The sequence below is a fragment of the Symphalangus syndactylus genome, chromosome 17 (genome assembly GCF_028878055.3).
Source record: "Symphalangus syndactylus isolate Jambi chromosome 17, NHGRI_mSymSyn1-v2.1_pri, whole genome shotgun sequence".
In the NCBI taxonomy this organism is placed as follows: Eukaryota; Metazoa; Chordata; class Mammalia; order Primates; family Hylobatidae; genus Symphalangus; species Symphalangus syndactylus.
In genome coordinates, this window is record NC_072439.2 from 16,907,500 (window position 1) to 16,925,253 (window position 17,754).

General features: G+C 61.5%; 2 protein-coding genes across 4 annotated transcripts in view; one reads left to right on the forward strand and one right to left on the reverse strand.

Annotated features, from left to right (window-relative positions):
- Positions 1–120: 120 nt before the first annotated feature.
- On the forward strand, positions 121–13,327 carry NKPD1 (NTPase KAP family P-loop domain containing 1). 3 transcript variants are annotated; one of them, XM_063620730.1, is made up of 5 exons: positions 121–1,986; positions 2,694–2,855; positions 3,812–4,249; positions 6,648–6,779; positions 8,828–13,327. In XM_063620730.1, the coding sequence occupies exons 2-5, from the start codon at positions 2,765–2,767 to the stop codon at positions 10,654–10,656; spliced, it is 2,490 nt and encodes an 829-aa protein (XP_063476800.1). In that variant the 5' UTR covers positions 121–1,986; positions 2,694–2,764; the 3' UTR covers positions 10,657–13,327. The 3 variants fall into 3 exon arrangements, with proteins under 3 accessions (XP_063476800.1, XP_063476802.1, XP_063476801.1); XM_063620732.1 differs by lacking the exon at positions 3,812–4,249; XM_063620731.1 differs by lacking the exon at positions 3,812–4,249 and having other exon boundaries at positions 121–2,855.
- Positions 13,328–15,500: 2,173 nt separating this feature from the next.
- PPP1R37 (protein phosphatase 1 regulatory subunit 37) overlaps positions 15,501–17,754 on the reverse strand; it is a 55,991-nt gene continuing 53,737 nt past the window's right edge. Inside the window, exons 10-13 of the mRNA XM_055251136.2 lie at positions 17,529–17,695; positions 16,728–17,424; positions 16,299–16,389; positions 15,501–16,208 (exon numbers count right to left, since the gene is read on the reverse strand). Of these exons, the coding sequence (XP_055107111.1) occupies positions 16,307–16,389; positions 16,728–17,424; positions 17,529–17,695 (947 nt within the window). The 3' untranslated portion in view covers positions 15,501–16,208; positions 16,299–16,306. The remainder of the gene's footprint in view (positions 16,209–16,298; positions 16,390–16,727; positions 17,425–17,528; positions 17,696–17,754) is intronic.

Here is a 17,754-nt window from a genome sequence, read left to right on the forward strand (position 1 = left end):
GACTCAGAGCAGCGGGGGAGGATCTGTGGAGGGACTGTCACAGGTCCTGCAGGGGAGTGGGCACCCTCTCTGGCTCCCATGCCCCTCAGACCCTCCCTCCCCTGCCAGGTCCCCCTCCCTCCCCGTGCTCCTGGCAGAGGGATGCTGGCCTCCAGCACGGGCGGCCTTACTGGCATCTCTGCCAAGTCAACAAGTCTGGGGCTGCCTTCTGCCCGGTGATGTGCACGGAACGGAGCGTCTTCCTGGGGAGCAGGGCTGGGAGTGCCCAGAGTGTAGGCCAGGACAGGCTGGGGCTGCCAGGGCTGGGGATGCATGGGGTAGGGGGAGGCCAGACACCCCCATGGACACACGCGGCCCCTATGCACTCCTGCTATCCATCCCTGGGCAGAGTGGCCCTTATGCTGCCCCCTCCCACCCCGCTCGCATCTGTAGCATCTGGGAACTCCTGGGCTTCGCCGCCCGCTGCCTGACATGGCTAAGTGCCCCAGCCTCAGAGCTCCTCACCGAGGCGGGGGGTGAGCCCCAAATGGGATGAGAAAGGGGGACCCTTGCTAAAGAAACTCCCCTGTAGAGTGAGGTCCAGTCACCCTGTCAGCCCCTGCCTGGGTCACCCCTTCCTAGTCCACCTGGCTGAGTGTAGTGTCCTGTGTCTGCCTCTGCAGTGCTGCCCCTGCCTGGCCCACTCCCCAAATGTCCAGCAGCCTCCTGGCCGCTATGCTCCCAGCCCAGGGCAACTTCATCCTGCAGAGATGGCTCCTTTATATTGGGCCACGCTTCATGTTCGGGCTGGGGGTGTTGGGGGTTGGCACGGAGGTCCACTGCAGATGTACCCATGTTCAGATGCCAGCTCCGCCTCCCTGGTGGGCCAGGGAGGAACCTTCCCAGAGCAACCAGCTTGAAGGGTGGGGGAGGAGACAGAGTGGGTCCCAGGTCGCAGGAAGGGCCTTGGCTCTGGCCGTAGGGAGCAGTGTTTGGTCACCTGGGCAGAACCCAGGGCTGGGTGGGTTCCCTTTATCTTGTCCTGGGCACTGTTCTGGGGCTGCCTCCCCCATCCCCATTGGAGCACTCCGTCTGTCAGGGAAGCAACTGTTGACCCCGTTACGCCAGCAGCCACAGGGAGCCAGGGCCCCAGAGAGCCGAGGGGCCTTCAGGGCGTCTCCTGCCCAGCCTTTCCCCGGCCCTCACCCCTCAGAGGGCATCTGTGGGGAGACGGTCACTGAGTGCTGGCCCCGAGGGCAGGAGACAACCTTGGCGAGCCTGGGAGTAGCAACCACTGTCTGCTTCCAAATCCCCGCTCTGCCTCTGTGCGCCCTGGGGCCAAGGACTTCACTTCTCTGGGCCTCAGTGTCCTCATCTGTGAAGTGGGCATCACACCTGGGCCCCTGGGTGGTGGAGAGGAAGATGGGGCTAGGGTGTAGCAAGTCTTGATGTGTGTGCTGTTGCCCTCGTCCTATGGACATCCATTTAGAGCAGCGCCAGGTAAATGGGTCAGCACAGCCTTGGTGGGTCAGGCACGCCAGGCCCTGAGCTGAGGGGACTCCCACCCAGTACCTCCCTTGCGACAACCATGAGAGGCAGGTGCCCACTCGGCAATGAGGAAGCCAAGGCTCAGAGAGTGAAGTCACCTGCCCAAGGTCACATACCTGGGCCACGGAGGAGCTGGCATCCCAGCTCCCTGTCCCCCCGACACCAGCAGAAGTGCCTGGGCCTGTGGCTGCCTTAAGGAGATTTAGGCAGTGCTGCGGGATGTATCTCCGTTCCTTACCAGGGATGGGGACACAAGACTGAGTCCAGTTGAGTCCCAGTCCTCGAGAACAGAGAGCACCGGGACAGGCAGGCGCTGGGGAAGGGGCGGGGACAGGCGGGCAAACCGGTCGGGCGGGCGCTGGGCTGGGGCCTCCATCTGGATGGACCTGCGCTGACAGTCCTGGCTGGTGTGGCAGCAGCTCGTGGGGCAGGCAGCTGGGGCCGTGAGGCCGCCGTCAGGTACGAGTGGGACTGGGACTGGGGGTGGATGGAGTGGTGGGCAGGCTACCAACCCTCAGCACCCCAGTTTCCTCTGCCCCTCAGCCTTTCCCCATCCCTGTCCCCCACACAGCATCCTTCCCTGTCCTGCTTTCGGCTCTTCACGTTTGAAACGTGGTACACCCATCTTGCCCGAGTTTGCTGAGCCTCTCCCCAAATTGGATCACCGCAATTTCATTGCTCCCTCACAATTTCCCCCTCCACCGTATCATTCAATGCCCACAGGTACCCAGCTCTGATTTTCACTCACCCTGCTTCTCATCTGCCCTCCAGCTCACCTCACTAGCTCCATGTCCTTCCAAAGCGTGCCAGCCTCCCACAGTGCCCACACTTTAATGACCCCTTGTGTCACTCAGCCACCACACCGGACCGCCTATTTCCCCAGCCCATGTCTGCTCAGCACTCCCCAGTGTCCTAGCCTCTTGGAAACTCCCAGGGGCTTCCCAACACCCAGCCTCAAATTAGTCCCTAGCCACCCCTAGCGGTTCTCCGTTCCTTCCTCTGGCCATCCCTCCTCATCCTGCCCCTCACTGTACCCTGAAGGCCACCTCTACCCCCTCCTCCCAAGTGACCTAGGAGCCCAGCATCTGGGACTTGGCCTTTCCCCTGTTCGAGCTGTCGGGCAGGGCAGGGACCCTGACCTCAGCTCTCTGCTGTTCGTGCCCCAGAGGCTACACCGAGCCTGTGTGCTCCCTCCTGCCTCAGGAACAGGCCCCCAGCACCCAGCTGCCCGGCTGCCATGCGCAAACATTACAAAGTCCACTTCGCCAAGGATGCCCAGAGCCCCAACGGGCACTACTTCTGGGACCCAGAGTTGGGGCACCAAAAAGGTACGGGTTCAATTTGGGGGCGGGTGATGGCCAACAGAGGCCTGTGAGGGAGCCGGAGTGAATGGAGGAACAGAAGGGGAGCCACCATCCCCAGGAGAGAAAAGCCACTTGCACTCCACCCAGAGGCATCTGCATAGCAGCAGGGCCAGGACCCAGGACCGGGACCACAGGGCCTGGGGGCTCAAAGATAGGAGCCTGGGCTGGAGATGGAAGCAGGGGCCGCCTGCTCTGCCCTTCCCCTTCTCCAAACCCCCAGGCCTGTGTGGATGGCCCCCAGCCTGGAGGGGAGCAGTGTGCTGGGAGTGAGGGGTAGGAGAGGGAGCCCCCTGCTACTGAACATGTCTGGATGAGGGTGGGCCCAGTTTCTGGTGGTGACCACAGGTGATCTTGTTCAGGGTGGGGAGGGGGTAGTGCCCTCCCACTGGGGCTGATTCAGCCTCCTCCGGGCTAGGGTGAGGGCTGGAGCTTCCCAGGTCACCAACCTTCCTGCCACCCTGGCCTGAGCTGGGGACAAGGTCCGCCCCCCCCCCATCCAAATCCCTGGCCTACCCCTCGCCACGCCACCACCCATCACTCCGGCCGCCCTGGGCCAGCCAGGGCCAGCTCCCAATGGATCCTCTCAGTTTCCCTGACCCCTGCACTGGGGGCGCCCCCCAGGAATCTGCTGTGGCAGGCACCAGCCTCCAGTGAAGCCCCAGCCTCAGGCGTCCTCTCTCTGCCCCCAGCTGAAGTCCAAGCCTGCACCTTTCCCGCTCCCCTGCCATGGGACAGCACAGACCCCGGGTCCCTCCCCTGCCCATACCTCCCCCGCACATAATCTGACTTTTTGAGGAGTTTCTGGGGCTCCCAAGAATACTCTGGCCCCCAGGTTCTACCTGAAGACTTGGTCTGGCTTGTGCCGGTGCCCCCAGGGGTCGGGGACACAGGCCCAGTTACCCCCACTTCCTTCCTTCCAGGATGCTGTCATCAGTGGCGCCAGGACTCAGCGGCCCTCCGAGCCCATGGGCCCTGTCGGCCTTCCCCCCAGTCACACTGGCAGCTGGCCTACTACAGCCACCAAGTGGGTGGCAGTGGCTGGCGCCAGGGCCTCCTGCCCTCCGTCCTGCAGCAGCAGCGGCAGCCCCAGCCCCAGCCCTCACCTTCCAGCCCCCTGCGGCAGCGGCTCTGCCCCATTCACGAAGCCCAGAAGGGGCTGCCTGCAACCTCCACTGTCCCCAAGGAACCTGCCAGCGCCCCTCAGGCACCCACCTTACCCACTACCGCACCAGCCATGGCCAGGAGTGGCCCAGCTCTACCCTCCACGGCTGGCGTCCTCCTGAAGCCCAGCGAGCCCACTGATGCCCGGCCCCTGCCCGCCCCAGCGGCCTGTGGCTCCTTCACTGCCTACAGCTCCGGTGCTCACCCTGGCCTTCTTGGGGGCCCTGTCCTCGCTCCTGCCGCCTCACTTCCCACCTGCTCCCCTCGCTCCCTGCCTAGCATCTTGCACCAGACCTCTTCATCCACACCCTGCTCCCTATCTAGGAGGGGTGCGTCCCTGGCCCTGGGGCTCAGGCTGGCTGCCTCAGCTTTGCCTGTTGGGGTCCAAGGCTTCCAGGCCAGGCCTGCCCCGGTGCCTCCATCCTGGGCCAGGCAGTGAAGGCCCCCCTCTCCTTTCCCCTTTCCTTCTGCCAACACCCTGGCTCTGCTCTGGTCTCTTCTCAGCCCCCTCCTCTGGCCCAACAGGCTACAGGGTACATGGGGCAGGAGTGGTGAGCCCTGGGTTGTTGGCCGGCTCTGGCGTTGGGGAGACACAGCTAGGGAGTAGCCTGGGGAACGGAGAGCAAAGGTCAGTAATGGGAGGACCCACTTGCTTGCTCTCTCCCTCCCTCATTCACTCCACGACTAGGTATCCAGCACCCTGAGCGTGCCAGACCCTGTTCTAGGGGCACAGTGGGGAGCAGGATCAACACATCTCTTGTCTTCATGGGGCTCACGTTGCATTGCAGCCAGGGGCAGGTACAGGAAACATGGAAAATTAAAAGTGGCTGGGAGGCCAAATGCAGTGGCTCATGCCTGTAATCCCAGCACTTTGGGAGGCTGAAGCTGGTGGATCACTTGAGGTCAGGGGTTTGAGACCAGCCTGGCCAACACGGTACAACCCTATCTCTACAAAAATTAGCTGGGCATGGTGGCCAGTGCCTGTAATCCCAGTTACTCAGGAGGCTGAGGCATGAGAATCACTTGAAACCAGGAGGTGGAGGTTGCAGTGAGCCAAGATCACACCACTGCACTCCAGCCTCGGCAACAGGGCGAGACTGTCTCAAAAAAAAAAAAAAAAAAAAGTATTGCGGGGCACACTGGCTCATGCCTGTAATCCCAATAGTTTGGAAGGCTGAGGATTGCTTGAGGCCAGGAGTTCCAGACCAGCCTGGGCAGCATAGTTATGCCCTGTATCTACAAAAGATAGGGCCAGCAAGGAGCCAGTACTTCGGCTTTTGCCCTAAAGGAGGCAGGAGCCACAGGAGGCTTTGGAGCCAAGGATGGACGTGAGCTGATGATCCCCAGGAGAATGGGCTATGGGAGGAGGACGGAAGCAGGTGGCTCAGGGAGCAGGAGATTGCAAGAATCCAGGCAAGAGGTGCTGGCAGCCTAGCCGGGGTGGCGGCAGCAGAGGTGGAGACGGCTGGGTTTCTAGGTCTGGATTGAAAGAGCAACAGGGACTTTAGGTCGGGCACAGCCCTGTCACCAGAGCCTCAGGGCTACGACGTCTATTTCACATACAGGGAAATAGAGGGTGGATGAGGTGGAGCCACCCAGTGATCTGGCAGAGCTGGAATTAGACCCGCCTGGCCCACACCTCAGTAGACCTACTCCTGAGTCTGCTTCCTGGCCTCCTGGCTCTGCCGCCAGGCATGGCCCATTTCCTACAGCCCACCAGACATCTCTGAAAGTGGCTGTGTTACCCCACTGTGCATCACAAGGCTGGCCCCATGTGCTCCCCCAAGACTGAACCCTACCTTTTTGATACCCCATTTCCAGGTCCGAGAAGCAACCCTCACTGGGGGACAGGGTGCCCTCTGCAGAGTGGACGCTGTAGTGCCAGTGTCTGGTCCCCAGGGCCCTAAATGGGCACTGGAGACCAAGACATTGACCAAGGCCCCAGCGCTGGCCAGACCCTTTGGCATTCCTGCTCCCTGGTGTCTCTGCTGCCCCACTCTTCAGAGGGAACTGAGCCTCTCAGAGGTGGCTCTCCTTGAGGTCTGCAGACAAAGGCGGTGGGGTCGGGACTGGAGCTCCAGTCTGGTCATCTCCCAAGCCTGGGCTCAGGTGGGATTAGTGACTTGCCGACATGATGGACAGGAAGGTGGGAGAAGCCTGCGGTCCAGGGCCTCTCCATGCTCTGGCTGGGCCAGCAAAGCAGGCAGGAGTGGCCTGGAGTCCTGCTGATGATGGAAAGTGGTGTCTTGGCATCCGAGGGCCTTGTATCCCAAAGAAAGGCCTTTGGGATTTTCCCAGGGGAATCATAGGCTAGTGACCAAGCAAGCCTGGTGACCTAGGGCCAGGAAAGCTGACTTCCCGCAGCCTTAGCCTCTGGTGTGTGGCTGGGGGGATTCCAGCCTCCCAGCCTCAGCCTGGTGGGACCCAAAGGGGCACAGCTCGCCCTGGAGGTGGGGGCCACTGATGACCACAGAAACCTCTACTGCAGGGTTTCACCTGAGTCTCCTTTGCACAGGGTGCCAGGGAGGGCAGATGGGAGGAGGGTGGTGCCTGGCCAGTGGCCCTGACTCAAGTGTTCCCACCCCCAACCACCAGACATCCTGACAGAGGATGACGTCTACTGCAGCTGCCTGGCCAAGACACTCTGCCACGTGCCGGTCCCTGTGACCGTGGGTTTCTATGCCCCTTTTGGCTGCCGCCTGCACATGATGCTGGACAAGATCACGGGTGAGGAGCTGTGTGTGTGTTTGTTGGGGGGAGGATGAGAAACAGGGCCTCTGGTCCCCGCCCAGCTCCAGGCTTCCCCCAGACCCCCCAACCCCTGCGGCCAGCCTGCCCCAGCCCAGGCCTTCCCCAAGCCCATGCCTCTATCCCGGGCTCTGCTTCTCTGGCCTCCTGGCTGCCCCCAAGTTTTACCCTTCCCTGCTTCTGCCACCAAATCCACTCCAAGGACTCTTTCTGAAGGACAGATCTGACCCAGTCCGTCCCGTGCTTGGTGCCTTCCATGCTCCCCAGCACCCGAGGCAGAAAGCCCAGGCTCTTTATTGAGGCTGCAGGCTCCTGCCAAGCCCCTACTGTCTCTGTGCCACCCAGACCCACCTCTTAGGGCTTGGTGGTCAAAAGGTACCTGATATATAGATGCCAACTGAAGACATGAACTGGAACCCGCCAGGTTCCCTAGCAGCCTTTTTTTTTTTTTTTTTTTTTTTTTTTTTTTTGAGACGGAATCTTGCCCTGTCTCCAGGCTGGAATGCAATGGTGCGATCTTGGCTCACTGCAACCTCCGCCTCCCGGGTTCAAACAACTCTCCTGCCTCAGCCTCCCAAGTAGCTAAGTAGCTAGGACTACAGGCGCTCGCCACCACGCCCAGCTAATTTTTTGTATTTTTAGTAGAGACGGGGTTTCACCATGTTGGCCAGATGGTCTCGATCTCTTGACCTCATGTGATCCGCCTCGGCCTCCCAAAGTGCTGGGATTACACGTGAGCCACTGCACCCAGTCTTTTTTTTTTTTTTTTTTTTTTTTTTTTATGGAGTCTCACTCTGTCGCCCAGGCTGGAGTGCAGTGGCGCAGTCTCAACCCAATGCAGCCTCCACCTCCCAAGTAGCTGGGACTACAGGTGCCCACCACCAAGCCCGGCTAATTTTTGTATTTTTAGTAGCGATGGGGTTTCACCGTGTTGGCCATGCTGGTCTTGAATTCCTGACCTCGTGATCCGCCCACCTCGGCCTCCCAACAAGTGCTGAGATCACAGGCGTGACTCACCCCGACCAGCCTCCCCAGCAGTTTTGATCTGGATCAAGCCCTGCTGGAGCTCAGACCTCAGCCCCACGTGTGGCCAGAGGGGCTGGGACTGACGTTCCTCCTCCGTGTGTCCAGCCCTGGTGCAGGCCCAACAGCCTTTCGTTCCTGTACTGACTGTCCACTGAGCACTCACTGTCCCGTCCTGTGTTGTCACAGGGTCCCGGGAGGAGAAAAGATGAGGATATAAAGAACGGAGAGTCCCTACTCCTGCTGAGTGCTGTAGACACTCCCGCTCATTCACTCTGTGACCTCAGATTTCTCATTATCTATTGTTCAGGCACTCCAGGCACCTTCTGGTGCCCAGGGGACACAGTGGTGACCAAGACAAGCAGGACCCTGCCCTTCCAGCTCACAGTCCAGCAGGGGAGAGAGACTTGTCCTCAGACAGTGATGACCCAGAGTAGGAATGGCTGAGGGCTCCCGACCCAGCCTGGGGATCAGGGAGGGCTTCCTGCAGGAGGAGCAGTAAGTCAGGAAGATAAGACCAAGGCTGTATCCTGCTGCCTAGCATAGCTTGTCCTCAGCATCTTATTCATTCATCCCTTACACCGGCCTGCCTAGCATAGCTTGTCCTCAGCATCTTATTCATTCATCCCTTACACCGGCCACTTGTCCCCTGTCCCACTCTCAGAACCTTCCCGGTGCCCTCCACACCCTCGCCCCGCCTCCAGCCCCTTGCCCAGCCCTGGCTCTTCCTCGTATCTGTTTTTGCCCCCTCCCATCGTCTCTCCTCTGCCGGCTCTACCTCTGCCCATCCCGACCCCACAGCCTGGCCTTCAGACCGCTTCCGGTCCAAGCCCGGCTCCAGGCCTCTCCACGCCCCCGCTTCTGCACCGGCTTCCAGCTCTTTAAGTAGCCGCCGCGGCTCGCTGCCAGCCCCTGGCCCAGGAGCGCTCCGCCCTGCCCGTACTAAGCCCTGCCCACCCCGGCGGGTCTGCGGCTCATGCGGCTCCCGGGTTCCCTTCCCGCAGCGCTGATGCAGCAGGAGGCGGCGCAGCGCGAGAGCGAGGAGCTGCAGCACGTGCAGTGGCGGCCGCGTGCCGTGAGCGGCTGGGGCGTCCCGCAGCTACTGTGGTACCTGGTGTTCCTGCAGCCCATCATCACCGAGGTGCACCTGCGGCGCAGGAACGTGCAGTTCCTTTTCATCCGCTTTAGCGCCTGGCAGTACGAGGGCGCCGACAAGCTGTGGGCCGGCCTGGTGACCACGTTGTGCGAGGGCATCCGCCACCACTATGGCGCACTGCCCTTCAGCGTGTACTCAGTGCTGGGCAACAAGCCGGCCACCAGGCAGGACTGCTGCCAGAGCGAGTGGCATTGTCGGCGCCGCGTGTGCCTGGGGCTGCTGGCGCTGCTGGCGGCGCTGGGCCTGGGCGTGGGGCTGCTCTACTTGTCGCTGGGCGGCCACGCGCTGGGCCACAGCAGCCCGAGCGGCAGCCTGCTCAAGGTGTTTGGCGGCGCGGCCACCACACTGTCGGGTTCGGGGCTGCTCATGGCCGTGTACTCGGTGGGCAAGCACCTGTTCATAAGCCAGCGCAAGAAGATCGAGCGGCTGGTGTCGCGTGAAAAGTTCGGCAGCCAGCTGGGCTTCATGTGCGAGGTGAAGAAGGAGGTGGAGCTGCTCACCGACTTCCTGTGCTTCCTGGAGATCTACCAGCGGCGCAGGCTGCGCGTGGTGCTGGAGGTCACCGGGCTGGACACGTGCTACCCGGAGCGCGCGGTGGGCGTGCTCAACGCCATCAACACACTGCTGTCCGAGAGCCACGCGCCCTTCATCTTCATCCTGGTCGTGGACCCCAGCATCCTTGCCGCGTGCCTAGAGAGCGCGGGCAACATGAAGGGCACAGCCGACAATGGCTACCTCTTCCTCAACCGCACGGTCACGCTGCCCTTCTCTGTGCCCATTATGGGCCGCCGCACCAAGCTGCAGTTCCTGCACGATGCGGTGCAGAGCCGCGACGACCTGTTGTACCGCGAGATCACGCGCAAGCCGTGGCTGCCAGGGGACGCCGGGGGCGAGAGCACGCAGCTGCTGGCGGTGCAGGCGCAGGCGGGGACGGAGCGCGGGCAGGGCCGCGTCGACGCTGAGGCGACGCGGCGTATCCAGGAGGCGCTCTTCTGCCTTCACGACGAGCGCGACTGCCTCTACGAGTACGTGCCCGACAACGTGGTGTCCATGCGGCGCATCGTCAACACCGTGCCCATCACCGTGCGCCTGCTGCAGCAGCAGGGGGACTTTGGGGGACCCACGCCGCGCCAGGCGGTGGCGTGGGTGGTGCTCGCCAACCAGTGGCCGTGCCGCCTGAGCTGGGCGCTGCAGTGCCTGGAGGACCGGCAGCAGACCGGGGGCGCGCCCGAGGGCCGCGCGCGCCTCTGGGACGTTTTCCGCGACAACAGCCGCGAGCTGCACACGATGACCAAGGCGTTGCAGAACGTGCTAGACCTGGACGGCGACCCTGAGCTCTTCGAACGCTTCCTGGGCGCCGACTTCCCCTTCACCGTGACAGAGGCGCAGAGCCTGCTGCGCTGCACGGTCAACCTGGACCACTCCATCCGCCGGCGCATGGGTCTCATCCGAGCCGTCAGCAAGCTCAAGCCGCCCAGCCCGCCCAAGTCCCCTGCCCGCGATGCCCCCCACGCTGCCCACCGGGCCAACAGCGCCTCCAGGGCGCCCCCGTCGGGCCGTGCCTCAGGGCAAGCCGGCGAAGGCCACCACGCTGGGGACTTGGCCCACAGGGGCAAGCTATGGCCGGTGGCCTGTGCGCTCTTCCGTCCAGAGCAATCCAGCCCAGGTGGGCCTTGAATGGAGGACTTGGCGGGCAGCAGAAGGCAAGGGTTCCTCCATCTGCCCAGATGGGGGAATAGGGGGCTGGGCTGGGGCCGCAGCCCAGGGTCCGAATGAGCCCTGTGAGGCCCACACCCCCAGGTGAACCTGAGCCAGAGCTGTGGACATAGCCTCCAAGGAGTGGGGCCACCAGCCGGTGCCAGCATGAGAGCAGGCACAGAAGGACCAGTGAGGAAGTCAGGGTAAACATGCAATAAATGGAGGTGTTGAGAGCCCCCAGTTGCTCTCCGCATCCCGATCTGACCAGGGACCAGGCCTGCCCCATGCTGCTAAGCCCACTTCCTCCTCTGCACCATGCTGGCCTCCTCGTCTGGCATCTCTGTGGCAGGAGAGGCTGTGGGGGTGGTGGGTGAGGCTGCAGAGATGACAGGTGGATGGGCCGGGTTGACTCAGGCAACATGGAGCGCCCAGGCCTCAGGGAATCCCAGTCCTTGTCCCCATGCCCTAGCTTGCCCCTCTGTGAGTAGGGCAGGGGCTGGCATTTCTGAGGGTGACCTCGGTGACCTCAGCAGGCTGCTCCACCCCTAGAGTGGCCCCATTCTCAACGTAATGGGTTAATTAGACCTCGCTGGCACCTCAGCCAGCTGAGGTGGATGGCACTAACCTCCCCCAGACAAATAACTGTCCACAGGGTACCTGCCTTACGAGTCACTCCAGGGCCACTGGTTAGTCACTGACACTGAAGCCACTGCATCAGCCCTCTGATGAGGACAGGGAAGTTGGGCAGCGATGGGGACATACAAGGCCCAAGCCACAGCCAGCCAGGAGGGGTTACACTAGGGCTCCCCACCTTCCCTCTGGGCAGAGCCCTGGGCTGGGGGTGGGTGTCACTCCTCTGGGCAGTTCCTGATTCCTCACTGGTCAAATGTTCAGCCACACGCTCAGGCCCTGGGGTGCCTGGCCCAGTTCCAAGTGTGTGCTGGCAGGGGCCACAAGGGCCAACACTGAACATACCCTGGGATGAGGCTGAGGGTGTGGCTTCTGAGCCAGGGCCCTGAGGCTGGTGGAGGGGACAGTCCCCGAGGAAACTCAGAGCTCTGCAAAGGCACCCACCCTCAGGTCATGGGACTGGGGTCACTAACCTCACAGTTCTTTAGCTCCAAGGCTGGGCATGGCATCCAGGTCTAGCTGCAGCACTGGAGTTCTCTGGCCACAGCAATTGTCACAGGTGCATGCAGGTCAATGGGAGCCCTCCATGATCTTCCCTGGGGCTGAGCAAGCAGAGGTGCTGTTTCCCATTCCTGGACTGGCTAAGCTGGTAGGATACGCCTGGACCTCCTGGGAGCTGTTTCCCAGCAGTCAGGGAGAGCTGGCCTTCGAGGGAGAAGGATGGGGCCTCGTGACACCGTTAAGTCTGTTTCTGTAGATGTGTGGCTGGGGTCAATATATCCCTGTAGCCTCCCTTAAGCCAGTTTCAGTTGGGTTTGTTTCTTACCCCCTGGAATCCAAGCTGAAAATAAATCTTCACTCCTGTTACCAGGAGTGGGGTGCTGTGAGAGACGCTAACGTGTGGACTTGGCTGGAGGTGGGGGCAGGACTGAAGCACCCCATGCCTCAGTAAGAAGCTGCATCAGCCTGGCCAACACGGTGAAACCCTGTCTCTAATAAAAATACAAAAAGATTAGCCGGGCATGGTGGTGCACGCCTGTGATCCCAGCTACTCAGGAGGCTGAGGTGCGAGGATCACTTGAACCCGGGAGGTGGTGGCTGGAGTGAGCCAAGATGGTGCCACTGCACTCCAGCCTGGGTGACACAGCGAGACTCTGACTGAAAAAAAAAAAAAGCCGCAGCCTCTGTTACGTGGTACAAGCTGTGGCCAAACTGTTGGCCACTGTATCTTCACGTGGAGCTGCTATGAGAACTTGCACCTGTGTAAGGCCATGGGACCGGTTGTCACCAACAAAAAGGGAGCACAGCTGACCTGTGCGCCTTCCCCAGCAATGAGTTAGGGAGCAGGTTTCCCTTCTCCACTCCCTTCCCCCATCTGCCCGCTTGATCCGGGACCCTTGAGGCCCTGGGGAGCAACAGAGCCCTAAGAGCTTCAAAGGGGCCTGGGTCCAGGAATAACTTGGTGAAGAGCTGCCTGCCACTCTGAACATCCACATGTGACAATAAACATCTCCTGTTAGGACATTGAGATCTTGCATGAAACAGACCCCCTACGTCTTCAGCAAAGGCTACCAAAACGTGACAAGCTCGGGTGACACTTGGGTGGCTGAAGGGAAGGCGAAGACAAGATGGCAAGGGGGATCCTCTCAGCCTCCATCCCTCGATCTGGGACCCTTCAGAAAATCAGGAGCGCGGCAGGCTGGGGTGTTGTGATAACGGCTATGGCTTCTAGAGCTGCTCTAACACAGTCTAACAGACCACGTGCCTTTGAAGGACAAATGTATCGTCTCTCGCTTCTGGAGGCTAAAAGTTCCAGATGAAGGGGGGCTCTCTGTGCCTGATCCCCACTCCTGGTGCATTGCTGGCCATCTCCACATTCCCTGGCTTGCAAATGCATCACCCCATCCTCTGTCTTCACGTGGCAGTCTCCCTGTGCCCAAATGCCCCTTTTAATAAGGACACCAATCAGACTGCAGCAGGGCCCACCCGAATGACCTCATTAAAATGAGTTAAAACTTGATTACCTTTGTAAAAACCCTATTTCTAAGTGAGCTCACATTCTGGGGTACTGGAGGTAAGGACTTTAAACATCTTTTTTTGGCCGGGCGCGGTGGCTCACGCCTGTAATCCCAGCACTTTGGGAGGCCGAGGCGGGCGGATCACGAGGTCAGGAGATCGAGACCACGGTGAAACCCCGTCTCTACTAAAAATACAAAAAAAAAATTGGCCGGGCGTGGTGGCGGGCACCTGTAGTCCCAGCTACTCGGAGAGGCTGAGGCAGGAGAATGGCGTGAACCTGGGAGGCGGAGCTTGCAGTGAGCAGAGATCGCGCCACTGCACTCCAGCCTGGGTGACAGAGCAAGACTCCGTCTCAAAAAAAAAAAAAAAAAAAGAAAGAAAGAAACCCCGTCTCTACTAAAAGTACAAAAATTAGCTGGGCATGGTGGTGCACGCCTGTACTCCCAGCTACTCAGGAGGCTAAGGCAGGAGAATTGCTTGAACCCGGGAGGCGGAGGTTGCAGTGAGCCGAGATTGCGCCACTGCACTCCAACCTGGCAACAGAGCGAGACTCCATCTCAAAAAATAAATAAATAAACAAACATCTTTTTTTGGGGGAGACACAATTCAACCCCCAACAGTAGGAAAGGCCCAGTTCCTCACTCCAAGCTCAATTTAGTGAAAGCAAATCAAGGGACAGGCTGGGAAGAGGATCCCTGTCCCTCCCCTTGCCTACCCCACATGGGGTGGGGAGGCAGACGGCCAAGGAGCTGGGTGAGACCCCAACACAGCTGCCTCCACGGAGGCTGAGATCATGAGCAACGGCTAATATTGACCAAGGGCCTCTGAAGATCTTTGGGGCACTGTGCTGACCCAAACCAGGCGAAGGACAGAGGTCTCTCAGTACCATGATGCAAACGCCTCACATGCCCCGGCCTCACCCAGACGGGCTGGATCGACGGTGGCCAGGAGGGGGCCCCTTCTTCCCTTCACCGATGGCCACATCGCACATTAGCAGAGCTGGGGACAAGCTGGCTGTGCAGGGATGGGAAGGGTGCTGCGGGCTGCTGGCAGCTGTTCTGTATAGCTTCCCTAAGTCCCTCGCCCAAATAAGAGTCCTAACCATGGCTGACCTGGGGAGCACTTAGGACACTTACAGGTGCAAGGGACCAAACAGTAAACCAGCAGTGGGCTCCTAAGGTGTTCCTCCCAGACGCCAGGGTGGCTGGGGGCAGGGGGGACTCGCTGGTGTGCGCAGGAGCTGAATGACACCAGGGCTCCAGCCTGCGACTGTGGTTCTTGTGATGTCACCACAACACCTCCATCCATGTCAGCCTCCCACACGGGAAAGAAGGGGATGGGTGGCCCAGAAATGCTCGTTCAGTAATTTTTATTTATTTTTTTTTGAGACAGGATCTCACTCTGTTGCCCAGGCTGAAGTGCAGTGGTGAAATCACACCTCACTGCAGCCTCCACCTCCTGGGTTCAAGCGATCCTCCCAACTCAGCTTCCTGAGTAGCTGGGACTACAGGCACACGCCACCACACCCAGCTAATTTTTGTATTTTCTATGGAGATGGGGTTTCACCATGTTGCCAAGGCTGGTGTCAAATTCCAGTGTTCAAGCGATCCTCCCACCTCAGCCTCCCAAAGTGCTGGGATTACAGGTGTGGGCCACCACGCCCGGCCTGCTCCCCCCTTTCCTAAAGGGAGAAACAGACCTCTCAGAAATGTGCAACGGCCCCCCCATGGCCACCCAGGCCCCTGCTGGCAAAGGGGAACAAGCCGCCCAACAGGCTCCTGCAGCACTGGCTGGGCCCGGGGCACACTCCCACCTGCACAACACCGGGGCTGCCAGGGACAGGCTGGGATCTACTCCTGTTGAGCGATGGGCGACTGGGCAGAGCCACTCCATATCCAGCGTCCTGAGACCCTAGACCTGAGGCCAGGAGGTAGCTGGGGCTTGTCTCTCCCTGCAGAAAGGATGGGTGTAAACTGGCCTGGCTGGGAGGTGGCCGTACGAGACACCAGAGCACGGACGCAGAATAGACGGGACTCTGGGGGAAGACGCAGTAATGCCTGACCAGCCTCCTGAGCCCTGGCAGACGCTCTGTAACCAGGAGCTGTGATGGCCTCCACCCAGCCCACCCCCAGCAACCACCTCCAGGATCCGCACGAAGCAGACATTGGGCAAAGTGAACCCAGCCCCAGTTTATTAGAAAAGGTGTGAACAGAGTTGCACCGACAGGAGTAGCCCCAGCCCTCTGCCCACCCTCACCCACACCCGTGCCACCCGCCCCCAACGGGTTGTAGTGCCTCTCAGGGCGCAGCCTCCAGTGGCCTGGACAGCAGGGTCCCGGAGTGCCGGCTGCTCCTGCCCCAGCTCCCTGATAGATTTATTGCACTTGAGAAAAAGAAAGCTCTGATCCTCTGCTCCCATCCCCCCACCCTGCCCGGCCTGCACTGTCGGGGGCTGTTCTGCGCATCTCAACCACCACCAGCACACACTGCCCCTCCGGCACCAGGCTGCCTGCCCGGCCCTGTGCCCAGGGCCACAGGGGACCATCCCACCACCACCCAGGACGCCTGCCCTCTGCAGGGCAAGCCTGGCCCCTCCAGAACAGGCGCCTGATGTCCTTGGAGGCCTCCTCCTCCTCCTGCTCCCCCTCCTCCCATTCACCCAGAGTCTTCCAGTGGTGGGCTCATAAATAGAAGTGCTTGAGTCGCGTGGGGAGGGCCGCTCCCTGTAGCTCCTGCACCCCTTGTAGTGTTGCTGTGGGGGGAGGGGGGCCCCAGAATGGCCCCCACCCCTGGCATCCTGGGCCTCAGGAAGGCTGGGGGGAAGGTGAGCAGATTCTCATGGCTCTGGCCTCAGCTCATCGTAGACCGACCGGAAAAAGGGAACTTGGGGAGGAGAGATTGGGGGAGAGACTGTCAGAGCCAGAGGCTCTCTCAGTTCCTCCCGAGTGCCGTGGGCCCCAGGCCTGGCCTCACCTAAAGTGTCACAGTGTCTCCTGCCCGGATTCCTGACTGGCTTCCAGAAGCAGCTCCTCGAGCTCCTTCTCGTTCTTGGAGCAGCTCAGTTCTGTGTGGGAGGACGGGCCAGCACCCCTGTCAGGCGGGTGGGGCAAATACAACGTGTCCCCAGCCCAGCCCCAGCCAGACCCTCAGGGCCTGCAGAGTGCCCAGAGACCGCTGAGATGGTCCGGCTCAAGGCGGCACACCTTACATGCCCCACCCCAGGAAGAGCTCCCAGGACCCAAAGGAAGCAGGGTGGAGATGAGAACTAAGCCCCACTTGTGCTGGACCCTGCGAGAAGCATTTTAAAGAGGGGGAAACTGAGGCCCACAACAGGCAGGGGCTTGCCTGGGGTCACATACAGCACCCAGGGCCCCTTATCACCTGCCCTAGGGCCCCTCTCACCGTGCTCCAGGCCGCAGCTGCCCCCCTTGACCTCAGGCCCCGGGGGCGGCTCAGGGGGCAGTGCCAGGGCGAACTCGGGCTTCAGGCCGTTGGGCAGCGGTGGCCCTGGCTGAGGCAGCTCCGGTGGTGGCTGAGGCTCAGAGGACCCTGTGTCCCGGGTGTCAATGGCCCTGGCTGGTGGTAGGGAAGGTGAGGCGGGTGGGGAGGGAGGGGGTTGGGGAGAGGGAGGGGTGGGGGACGCAGGGGGCTCTGCCCTCTCGGGTGGGCTCTCCACCCGGGTCACCACAAACACCTTGTGGCCGCGGCCCGGGCTGGACACGGAAATCCGCTGCTCAGTGGGTGTGGAGGGGCTGCCTGGGGGACTCCTGTCCCCAGGGCCCAGGGAGTCCGTGGGGGGCACCAGGGCAGGACAGGGGGTCTCGTCCCTCTCCCCTTCCTCTTCCTCCTCATCCTCCCCATCCGAGTCCGAGTCTGAGTCTGAGTCCGGGCTGGGTGCGGGGCTGGGGGCCCCGTTCTGCACCCCAGCAGCGGGCTCGTCGTCGGGCTGGGGCTCGGTGGCAGTGTTCTCAGGCATGGAGGCCGACAGCTGCGGCGGCTGCTCCTTCTCCTCCCGCTCCCGCGCCAGCACCAAGTTGCGCTTGCAGCCGTTCTGGATCTCGGCCAGCAGCGCCTTCTGCGTCTCGATGAAGCTCTTCACCTGTGGCGGGAGCGCCTGGCTAGGGCTCTCAGGCCGGCCCCACCACCCGGCCTTTCGCCCGCCCGCCCACCCGCCCCAGGGCTGCAGGGCCGTCCCCTGCTCACCGCCTCCTTCTTGGGCTCACGGTCGAGGTCCAGGCGCAGCAGTGAGTGGTTCACCTTGAGGGCCAACGACAGTGCCATGAGCCCGCCTGTCTTGATCTCGTTCTCCCGAAGGTCCAGTCTCAGGAGGCGGGGGCTCTCAGCGATGAACTCTGCCACCGCCACCGCGCCTGGGGGGGCACCGCAGGGGCTGGCCACGGGCCCCACACCCGGCTGGCCGCCCCGCTGA

Coding starts and splice junctions, on each gene's coding strand:
- NKPD1 (XM_063620730.1), top strand. CDS start 2,765: ATGCGCAAACATTACAAAGTCCACTTCGCCAAGGATGCCCAGAGCCCC. Junction 4,250..6,647: donor CTTCACTGCCTACAGCTCCG/GTGCTCACCCTG, acceptor CCCAACCACCAG/ACATCCTGACAGAGGATGAC. Junction 6,780..8,827: donor GATGCTGGACAAGATCACGG/GTGAGGAGCTGT, acceptor CCCTTCCCGCAG/CGCTGATGCAGCAGGAGGCG.